This window comes from Montipora foliosa, chromosome 2 (genome assembly GCF_036669935.1).
Source record: "Montipora foliosa isolate CH-2021 chromosome 2, ASM3666993v2, whole genome shotgun sequence".
NCBI lineage: Eukaryota > Metazoa > Cnidaria > Anthozoa > Scleractinia > Acroporidae > Montipora > Montipora foliosa.
This window is the reverse complement of record NC_090870.1, coordinates 58,841,795-58,853,719: the sequence shown is the minus strand read 5'-3', so window position 1 is coordinate 58,853,719 and position 11,925 is coordinate 58,841,795. Positions and strand designations below refer to the sequence as shown.

The following is an 11,925-nucleotide window of genomic DNA, read 5'->3' as shown; positions in this document are numbered from 1 at the left end:
TGGGATACGGCGATGAAATGTTTCTTCCCGGTAGTGGTACTCTTCAGCAAGGAAGGGCATAACTATTTACTAGACCCTGGGAATTCAGATCACATGAAATGATGTTTTTTACCTGAATTCAATGTGTTCAGTTTAAAACATCGATGCTCCATACATTCATGAAAATTAATGGAAGAAAAAAAGACGTTGTCTTGTTTATGAGTTTTGTTAATTGACTTTTTATCTTCTTTGTCCCCACGCTGCCTCTTTTGGTCATACTCAAGCTCTAGATATTAGGTACTGGGGACAGACATGATTAAGAAATGGCGAGTCTTTAATGTAAATTTCCTGAAGCCGTGCATGAGGTCGTGTCAGAATTTCAGGCTGCGTCCTATTGGGAAAGTCCAATAGAACACAAAATCCGACAACGAATCACACCGTGCATAGCTTTCCTAGTCAAAAGATTTGTTGAGGAAGGACTTTAATTGAGAAAATTTAAGGTAAAATCAGATCATGGACGAAGCAAACCGGAAACATCCATCTGTTAAAATCTGAATGAAGATTTCCATCAAATCAACCCGTTCTCGCCCTTGAATTCGCTCAGGGACCATATTTTAATTAAACACTATTTGATAATGCTGTATGATCACTCGCCAACAAAAGACGTTAAACAATACAAAAGAAGCGGTTCTTATAGAATAGAAACTCCCGGTTCAAATCCAATTCACGAATATGATTTTTTTTTATTTCCTTATTTTCTCTGCTACCGCAAGTCCTGGGACACAGTGTCCAAAATTCACGATAGTAGTGAATTTAAAGCAAATTAACAATTCAGGCCGGGGATAATCGCGAATTCATGGGCGAGAACGTGTTGATCAAATGCACCCTTGGTGCCTCGTTCCAGGCGTCTCTCATTGGTTGTAACGAGGTGCGTGTGGTCTTTCAGCCTAACCATCAAGCACCGCGATCCCTGTTTCCTGTCTACAATTTCGCCAGGGCGAGGCAGCAGCCTTCAAATATCGCATGCATGACATATTGCCTGGATAAGAAACGTTATTACACTAACAATATTTTTGTGACATCTCAGTTTAATTTGACAATGATATTATTAATATCAATTAAACGAATCGCAAATGTTTTCTTCTTTTAGATCACGCCTCCACCAGTTTTCAACTCAAGATAAAAGAGGCTATTCATACTCAGAGAGAACAACCCTCTTTGAATCAACAATTACACTATGTCAATCTTAAACTATTTTTTTATTCTCACACTTTCACGGCATACTTCATTCCGTTGTTACTATTTTTCACATTACCATTTCCTATTTATCAATTAAATATCAATTTTATTTATCTATTTATTTTTTTCAAAATCCTTCAAGATCAGGAGAGTTGTCTTGATGTGAATGAATTAATTGATGCGATGTCCACAGTAAAGGGAAAGAAGGTGTAAAGGTGTATCATAATCCGATGTTCGAAACCTAAATTTTGTTATCTAAAGTTGCTATTGATCATGTTTGTCATAGTTAACGTAAATACCTCTTACTAACCGAGTTCGAGGTCCGTACTGTAAGTTACGGACCGAGTTCCCGTTGATTTATGGCCCAAGCGCGAAGCGCGCGGGCCATAAATCAACGGGAAAAAACAAGGATCCGTAACTTACAGTACGGACCGAGAAACCGAGATTAGTAAGATATTTATTATATCTCTGAGGTTAACCGGCGCGCGGGCAAGGAAACTAGTCAAAGTGAAGCAGAAGGTTCAACTGCCACAAAGAATGCCGTGCCAAAGTCCCAAAAACTAAATCTTCTTGGCTGTTAAGTTTGAAATAGTTGCTTGCAAGATTCAAACAGTTTTCAGTACGGGTTTATGCAACAGAAATGACATGAAAAACTCGCTAGATGATGTTTTGTCGAAATTTTAAATTTATCGGGCTGTACAGCGGGCCGTACTGTAGAATACGGCCCGCTAATTTAGCCAATTACAGCGCGTGCACTATCTGAGAGATATAATAATGTATCGGAAGTTGGTTTTTAGCGTTGTTATCCAGCGTCCCTATACTACGCGCTTAGACTAGCTCGGCGATTTACGTGTATTGTGTGTGTCTAAACCTATTTGAGGATTTAAAGAAACTATATAAAAAACCAATTTATTATAAATTCACTGCTTCCATCGCTGTGTATTCTGACTAACTGAGGATGGAAGAAGTTTTTGTCGAAACATGTATTATAAACTCAAGGTTTCGTCATTTTCTCAAAATTAAATACAAATGCAAATTCATTAAAATTGCACACTTAAATGAACACAGAAACTGGTTGAAACCCAGAGGCGTCAAGCAGGAAAGAAAAAACAATTATTTGTTTGTCAGGACAATGTCAGTATCTTCCTCCTCATCTTCTATGATCGAGTTCGGAAATCTCAAATATCGACATTTCTTCATCTCTTGGACTTGTCTTGCAAACGTCGACTCTTTATCGTCCGAACTATTCTTTTTTACTTCTAAGCCGAGAAAATGTTTCCTCGTGATCTCCCACTTAGACCCCAAATTAGGGCAGCTACCTCTCCGAATTACACTTCTACTGTTCGTGGCTGACTCTCCGATGGCTAATGGGGAAACCTGAATACTTCCTCTACGGGTTGTTCTCATCGTCGGTGGAGAAGCTGTTATCAAAGCTGAGCATCCGCTCGAGAGTTTTCCTGTCATATCTAGAGATCCCAGCTTAGGATTTGGCTTAGCTTGCCGCAAATGTACAGGTTTATCATCAATGTTCTTATCTGAAAAGCTTGAGAACTGGATTTCTTGTATCTCAATCAACTTTGCATCTCTCTCTTTACCCGCTTGCTTGTTTAAAATGTTTGGAAGCTTGAGACGCGTCGATTCCGAAGCACCAGTTTTTGCGTCTAGTTTCATCCCTTTTTCTTTGACAACAGCGTTTCGGTTAAATGCGCACCGGGATATAGAGGAATCTGAGAATGAATTCTTCAGGGCATGCCTATTGCCTCTTCTCGATTCCTCATCACACAACAGCTCAAACGTCGGACTGGACGGCAGAGATCCTCGGCGAGAATCTCGTTTTCGCTGCGAGGCCTTGAGAAGGGATTGCTGCATGGACAAATCCTTCACTTTCTGTTCAAATTCTTTTTGAAACTTGTCCACTGAAGAGCCCAGTTTTTTTGACTCTTGATAGTTAAGTATGCCTGTTTGTTTCAAAGTAGTCGTAAGCTCTTTTCTAGTCTGAGTATTCCTTCTCCCTTGCATTTTTGTCCAGTTTTCAAAGATGCAGCTCAACTTGGTATGGAAATGCCTAAGGTGTGTGTGTTATGGAACTACCCACACTTCGCAAATAATCAAGTCAACAATAGCTCTTTTATTAAAGATCGCTTTCATTTGCAAGATTTCACGCTTTATTTTGGTTGTCTTTTGTCCATTTTAAGATTACTTTGTTTGCTCTTCCACATGTCCGTGAAAATCTATTAATCATCGCACGACGGAATAAGCTATTATCTTCCGTTTCAAGGACTAAACAAACATTTAGTAATTCCTTGATTAACTCCAAGAAAATTTGCGATCATCTGTGCACGTTTCTTTATTAATTAATAATCAGGGGTATGCGTGATAAAAATACCGCAGTCCATTTTTTTTCACCGACCACCAAAAAAGATTAACCTAGCCTTTGTGACTAAACGCAATTGGTATGCTTCTGAAATCGCAACACAGATGAAATGCAATAACTTTTAATTAAAATTAACCTGCATTTAAAAGCTAATGAAATTTTCAAACATTGTAGAAGCCTAACAGCAAGGAAATGTGACCGGTCTGACCGGTGTCTTTTCGTCAATTTACATTCGAGACATGAGGGAATAAGCAGCGGATTGCGGTGCCTAAGAGCTATTAACAACAGGAATGAAGATAATAAAATGTTGTATCATGCCGCTCAATAATTGTCATCACAATTGGTTTCCTAAAAATAGCTTGCAATCGTAGCATACAGTGATTATTTACTCACGTACGTATTTCGAATCAACAAGTGTAAACTATACTATCATGAAAAAATGGAAGTTCGGAAAACCCTACGGAATTCGAACCTATGACCGTGTGCCTTGTGCAGTTGTGCTACATATGCTACACTAATTGCCGGTTGCTCGTTTAAGTTTATCCCGTACGAGGTTATTTTTCGGGATTTAAGTTGCTCAACCAACTAAAATAGCACCGGTGGCTCAGTTGGTTGAGCATACCACCGGGCTGCCATGCGGGAGGTTGTGACTTCGACTCCGGCCGGAACAACACTCAGGGTCTTTAAATAACTGAGGAGAAAGCGCTCCCTTTGTAATAACATCCGCAAATGGTTAGACTTCTCGGATAAGGACTATAAACCGTAGGCCCAGTCTCACATTATATCTTCCATGTTCATTAGTTCTCTGTGGTCGTTAAAGAACCCACACAGTATTCGAGAAGAGTAGGGGATGGAGTTCCCGGTGTTGTGGCTGTCCTCTTTGAGTATATGGGTGGGTGGGTATAGCAGGTCCACATCAGCTGAATAGCTGCCAAAACTTTAACGTGCTCAAACAAATAAATAACAAACAAACAAACAAACAAACATACCTTGTTAGCGTTGAAGTATTACCTTTCTTTCCGTTACACTCATAATAGCTCGTTAGTACCTTGCCAGTCAAGTACGTTTGCAGCCGTGAATTTTAGGTGCGCAAGAATTAAACGCAAAGAGAGGGCGTTCCACTTTCACCATCCCTTGAAACCGAGAAAGAAAAAAATTCAGAAGGGGCATTTCAGTAGCGTGGAAACTCATGTTTTCTTCGTCCGTTGTGTTCTATATCTATTATTTTATATTGCCATTTTTGTTTTACTGGTTTTTGTCAGCAACTAATACCTTTTTAGGTCACATAATGATACAATGGGATTGCGCTTCGTTTGTTGGAAAACCAAACAGTCGATTCAGTCTGGCTCCTGTCATTATATAACTTTTGACCTCGGATATTGCTTTTCTAGCTTTCTGATTGGTTCATTCAGTCGCGGTTATTTAACAAAAATGCCATGTTTTATTAAATTCTGAATGCTGGACACTTGGGAATTAAATTCAATCAGTTTCCAGCTTGGAATGATACTTTACGCAGTCAGTATCCATATTAAGTCATAAGGTATGTGAGCTGATAACCGAGATCGAGAGAGCCAATCCGAAAGCTAGAAACGCAGTATCGGAGGTCAAACATTAAATAACAGCTCGCATGCCGGATTTACCGTTTGTGTAGAATTTTCGTAGTTTTCGTGAATAGGAGATGTCTATTTATATTCCATACATATATATAGGAATTAGGAGAAAGTTGAGCGAAATTAGCGGTATTTGTTTATTCTGATGACCCATTTGAATCATGAGCTGACTCGAGCAGCTTACGAGAAGACAACTTTCGATATATTAAAATTCAGCTTGATAGTGAGGCTTTGAGGACACAAACAAAAGAAATGAATCGGCGGCCATTTTGGAGTCCGTGGGGAATAAAGACTTTGTCTTTGCATTGTCTTTGCCCGTCCAGCCTCACATTAGGGAGCTTTAGCAACGACGACGGGAACGGCAACGAGAACGTCATGTAAAAACATAAATTCACGTTATTGCGATCACTTCGCGACTATTCCAAGCCTTTTAATATGACAAAGGTGTTTCAGTCCCTCAGGAATGAAACCGCTACGAGCGGCGCTTAATTTAGGGGAGAAAAATGAAAATTTATCTCCAGGTGCTGACGTTCTCCATAACACTTCAAACTTGGTAATTTCACGTTGCTGCTTTGCTGACGACGGCAAAGAAATGGACAAAAATCAAAAACGCACGTGCAGGGCGTGCAAAGCTATTGTTTTTGCCCACTAAATATGCAAATTTGTGACGTTCTCGTTGCCGTCGCCGTTGTCGTTGCTAAAGCTCCCTATTGAATGAGAGGTTCGACGGGCAAAATCTTTTGTTTGGACATTGAGTGATATGGGCCAATAAACATGTTCATCCAGTTTACTTTGTTTATGTCCTCTAGACCTCGCTGCCAAGCTGAATTTCAATTTATCGAAAGTGGTCTAAGTGTCCAAGCGTTCACAATTTTACGAAATTTAATAAAGCAACATAAATATTCTTGTTCTTTGGCCATTTCAACTTAATCAAAAACATAAAACAAACAGCGGCTACAAACACAATGATAAAGCGCATTTTACTTTTGACTTCACGTTTCGTATGCTACGACATCAGGTTCCTGCGGACAACATATATCTTCAGAAGTGACGGTTGAACAAATTCAAATATGATATATGTATATATATATATATATATAGATATAGATTTCTAGAGTTGGATTATTTGGTCGAAGACATTCATTGCTACTCGTTTCATGCTCCTTGCGGAGCAATCATCAGGCAATGCCAAAAATAACTTATACAAAAGATGATATACAAAATTTGAAAATACAGAACAATGCCCACTGGCGTGACGTGCAGAAATGTGATTGGTTAAGCGAGTACGTTCTTTAATTTCGTACTCGCTTAACCAATCACATTTCTGCACGTCACGCCAGTGGGCATTGTTCTGTATTTTCAAATTTTGTATATCATCTTTTGCATCCGTTATTTTTGGCATTTCCTGATGATTGCTCCGCAAGGAGCATGAAACTCTGAGTAGCAATAAATTTCTTCGACCAAATAATCCAACCCTACAAATCTACATTGCTCTAGTTTACCTATTGAGCACTTTAATAGCTGAGGAAATCTTCAATTCATTATATATATATATATATATATATATATATATATATATATATATATATAATAAGTTAAAATGCTTCGAGCCAACAGAGATGCTGCGCCAGAAGGATCCAAAAGGATTCACAGTCCAAACCTCGAGAAGATAATTTAAAATTGTTATGGAAAACGAGGACGGACAACTTCGAGCGAAGGAAAATATATACAGTAAAAATTGTAAAAATGATAAAAAATTTAATAAAAAACGTTTAGGTCTGTGACCTTCATCAGTTGCACTGCAACTGATGAAGGTCACAGACCGAAACGTTTTTTATTAAATTTTTTATCATTTTTAGAATTTTTACTATATATATATTCCTTCGCTCGAAGTTGTCCGTCCTCGTTTTCCATAACAATTATATATATATATATATATATATATATATATATAGCTCTTTGTCATTACAAAGCTTTTGCTTTCATGTCCAAATTGAGCACTCTACTGGGATGAGTCATTGCTGCTAGCAATTGCGCATGATCACTAGCTCGCTAGTTTGAGCACTCTGGCATGGCTTAGATGTACCACATGTGGGGACATTTAGGGTGGCTTTATAAGCTTAACCTCCATCCCAGACATCAGCACTGCACTGATGAGGCCCAGAAGGCCGAAACAGTACTGTCTGCAGTTAGTTATATTTATATAATTAAGAAGACTGGCAAATAGAGAGAATAACATAAAAATAGTAAGATAAATAGATAGCAGTGAAAACTGACCGTTAAATAAAGCCACAGTTTTTCACTGCTAACGTTTTTGTTTAACGCTGATTTAAGGTCACGTATTAATAAAGTTTCCTTTATTTTACAATGCAAGTCAGAGCTACCATTTGCTAAAACTTGAAAATGGTCCCATTTTATGTTGTGACCAGTTTTTACAGCGTGATCTGCAATCACGGAAGTTTTGACAGATCCCTTTGAGTGCTTTGAAATGATCTTTTTTACGGTCAAGTAAGCGACCTTTCGTTTTACCAATGTAAAACTCATTGCGGTTCCAACAAGATGCCTTATAAACTACTTTGGATTTTTGTGATTTGCACAAATGATCTTTATAGGGGAAAAAGGCTTGATTCGACAGGTACTCTGGAATATTACTTTGAGATTTACAAACCCATAGAACTTATCATATTTGAATTTGTTCAACCGTCACTTCTCAAGATGTATGTTGTAGCATACAAAACGTCAAGTCAAAAGTAAAATGCGCTTTATCATTATGTTTTTGATTAATAAAGCCATTATTCCATTCGCGCTTTTCAGATATCAAACTGGCTATAGCCAGGAACCCATTACTCGGAGCTTCCATCTGTATTGTACGCTTGAGTCAATCCTTTCCAGTATCTTTCTATTTTTAGAAGTACTATATTTTGACGTATGTGACGTATGTGACTGAGAACATACGTGAAGTTGTTCACATACTTCACATATGTATGTGACGTAATAAATGGCTGACCATAGGTCTCTTACGATTATTGGCTGTTGTGAAAACACCCACTAAAACCCCCCCTGAGAGGTGCTTCTAAAAATAGAAAGATACGGGAAAGGGTTGACTCAGAGGGTTAATAGGGAGCTTAAGCAACGACGACGACAACGACGACGGCAACGAGAACGTTACAAATTTGCATATTTAGTGGGGAAAAAAACAATAGCTTTGCACGCCCCGCATGTCCGTTTTTCACCTTTGTCCATTTCTTTGCCGTCGTCAGCAAAACAACAACAGGGAGCTTAAGCAACGACAACGGCGACGGCAACGAGAACGTCACGAATTTGCATATTTAGTGGGTAAAAACAATAGCTTTGCACGCCCTGCACGTGCGTTTTTCACTTTTGTCCATTTCGTTGCCGTCGTCAGCATAACAACAACGTGAAATAGCCAAGTTTTTGGTTTTATGAAGAACGTCAGCACTTGAGGATAAATTTTCATTTTCTCTCCTAAAATGGAGTGCCGTTCCGACTGGTGTCATCTTTGAGGAACTACCACACCCTTGTCAAATGTTTACATTGTTCGCACATCGTATTGCCTTGGGAAGACTGTTCCAGAGTTTTGGTGCCGCACTTGTAAATGAGCGGTCACCAAGAGTGGTAAGACTCTTGAACGCAGGATACTTAAATAAGAGTGTGTCCGAGTTGGTTCTCAGGTTGTATCTCCCAGGCTTTTTCAGTTCTATAAGTTCTGATAGGTACAGGGGTGCAAGGCCATAATATTAAGAGTTTTATATACAAGCAATAATATCTTAAACTGGATTCGGTAGCTAACAGGCAGCCAGTGGAGCTTGTATAACGAAGGTGAAATATGCTCATAGCGGCTGATGTTAGAGATGACACGGGCGGCCGCGTTCTGGACACGCTGAAGTTTTTGTAGTTGGTTACCTTTCAACCCATAGAGCAGGCTGTTGCAGAAATCTAACCGGCTGGTAACAAACGCATTCACTAAAGTCTGTGCGCAGTCAGAGCTAAGATATTTTCTTATTCTCCTAATGTTGTAGAGATGAAAAAATGCAGATCTACAGATGTTAAGAATATGCGTGTCCATCTTGAGTTGGTCATCGAACCAGCAGCCTAAATTTCTTACTTTGCTGGCTGCTGTAACTATGCTCTCTCCAACCTGTAAGGAATCTACGTTGACTTTGGCAAGTTGTTGTCTGATGCCAATTACGATAAACTCGGTCTTGTCATCGTTTAGCTTTAATCTGTGTTGGAGCATCCAGTTCCTTATATCCACAATACAACTTTGCATGGCCTCTAATGCTGCTGACTGCTCAAAGCCTGAGTCTGCGCTGAATGATACATACAGTTGTGTATCATCCGCATAGGTATGCACATCAGGAAGGTGATGTTCGATGATTTTGAACAGTCTACTTGTATAGAGAACGAACAGAAGAGGCCCAAGAAAGGAACCCTGTGGGACGCCATACTTTGTATGGAACTTGGTCGATGTCTTACCGTTGATGGAGATAGACTGAAATCTGTTGCGAAGATAGGAGTCGAACCACGAGTAGGCTTGCCCTGATATGCCAAAGTCAGAGGACAGACGGTCCAGCAATATGGTGTGATCTACAGTGTCGAATGCTGCGCTAAGGTCCAGAAGCACGAGTAATGTGACACGCTGCTGGTTCATGTTGAGTAGGATATCGTTTTTGACTCGCAACAGGGCAGTTTCTGTACTGTGATGTTCACGATAAGCAGATTGCGCCTTAGGGTAGAGTCTGTTTACTGTAAGATGATCGTGGATTTGACAGAACACTGCCCGCTCAGTTATTTGGAGGACGCGAACACCTGACGATAAATTCTCTAAATGTGACAAAACCCACACAAATAATAATAATTTTAATCCTGCAATGATTATACCAACCGACTTGGAGTAATCGTAAAATTATTACAATAACGGGAAATAATATTTTTAGACAACGTTCTCGTAGCCGCCGTCGTCTTTCTTGCGTTAAGCTCCCTAAGCAAAGTGGAATTCAATGTGAGACGCCACAAAACAGTAATAAAATTGGATTAAAAAACAAAAAATAATCAGGCTGTACGAGCGACGCACAATTTAGCACTTTTTTGCGGTACTCTGCATAACAACGACGTTAAAGTTTCAAATTTGTGCTTTGACGACAACGCAAGCATACAGGTATGTGAACCTTTCATTCAACTGATTTTTACTCTGAAACCGCTCGTACTCAGTTTACTTTAAGGATGCTTCACTAACATTGTACCATGAAATGATATAATTGTAGCCTGTAGAGAGGTTTTGCACGGCAGCCATGTTGCATGGCAGGAACAATGAAAATGTTTTGCATTAGAAAGAATATTTGTTCCCATAGGAAAAAGAATCTATTGTTCGTGCCATGCAACATGGCTGCCGTGCAAAACCTCTATAGCTGGCGGGATATTTTATAGCGGGATGATTTAAACACGTGCGAGTAAATCGGTGATGGCTTCATTGTGTTTTGGCCACGAGAGCGAACGGTTTTGAAGCAGAAAAGCCGCGTGGAATTTTTGCGAGTGGTGACCACTCGTAAACATGCCTGATGCGGCGCACTAGCGGCCAAAACACAAAGGCGCAACCATCAGTTTAAATAATCTCGCGATAAAATTTCCCACTAGCTACGCAGGCTAGAATAATCGAGAAAGATTTACGATAGTGCAGTTATCAAGACATTGTTATTTCAGACAGCTTCAGAAAGTTATGAAGACATTATTTCAGAAAGTTTTTTATTAATGAATCGCTACTCTTAAATGTGATTCCTTTTAGCTTCTTGATTTCGAGCTTGATTTTGATTATTATTTATTTGTTGTAATTAGATTCTTACCATCATTTATTCATACACCTTTAGTTATTGCATATTTATATAATGTAATCAATATTGTAATGCGCAATTGAAAATCGGTGGTATTGATAATTGCGCAAATATAAGTTTAATGTATTGTATTGTATTGTATTGTATTGTATTGTATTGTAAGTAACTTTTGCGTCGACGTCCCATTCGTATATCGTAAAATCCCTACTTCTTAAATAGCCAAATGGTGTCTCCCTTCAGTTGGTTATCAGTCGCACGTGCCCCTCAACGACTTTTTGTTCATTCTGGATGGACTTCAATCAAATGTTTCCATGACAATAGTCTAGTTCACTTGGCGGCAGTCCAATTCGTTTTGCAAACATTTGATTGACGTCCACCCAAATTTAAAAAGTCATTGATAGGCGCGTGTGACTGATATCCGGTGTTACACTGTGTCACTTGCCGGTACAATGCTCGGGTGCAATGCTGGGACAATTTGACAATTTGCTTAATTAATAGACCATTTTACACGAAAATTTTTGGTTTTATCAACGGAGTTGATAATGTAAATTGACCACGGTACCGTACATTATCAACTCCGTTGATAAAACCAAAAATTTTCGTGTACTTCTTCCCCACCGACGCAGCACCACAATTTCTTTAGAAACTACCCCCTTTGGACCATTTTACAGCTGTGTACTTAGTTACCTGGCCTTTGAATGAAAGTGAGGCTGGAGTTGACCTTGCTTTGATAGAAACGTCACTGCTTTTCTTATGATGTTGTTCTCATGCTAATCAGTAGGTATTTACATAAGAAAAGCAGTGAAGTTTCTATCAAAGCAAGGTCAACTCCAGCCTCACTTTCATTCAAAGGTCAGGTAACTAAGCACACAAC

The 11,925-nt window shown here is 39.2% G+C and overlaps 1 protein-coding gene across 1 annotated transcript; it reads right to left on the bottom strand.

Moving 5' to 3' along the window:
- Positions 1–1,458: 1,458 nt before the first annotated feature.
- Positions 1,459–3,266, bottom strand: LOC137993717 (uncharacterized). Its single transcript, XM_068839701.1, has one exon. It carries the CDS (start codon positions 3,235–3,237, stop codon positions 2,332–2,334), a length of 906 nt encoding a protein of 301 aa, XP_068695802.1. The 5' UTR covers positions 3,238–3,266; the 3' UTR covers positions 1,459–2,331.
- Positions 3,267–11,925: the final 8,659 nt, after the last annotated feature.

Coding starts and splice junctions, on each gene's coding strand:
- LOC137993717 (XM_068839701.1), bottom strand. CDS start 3,237: ATGCAAGGGAGAAGGAATACTCAGACTAGAAAAGAGCTTACGACTACT.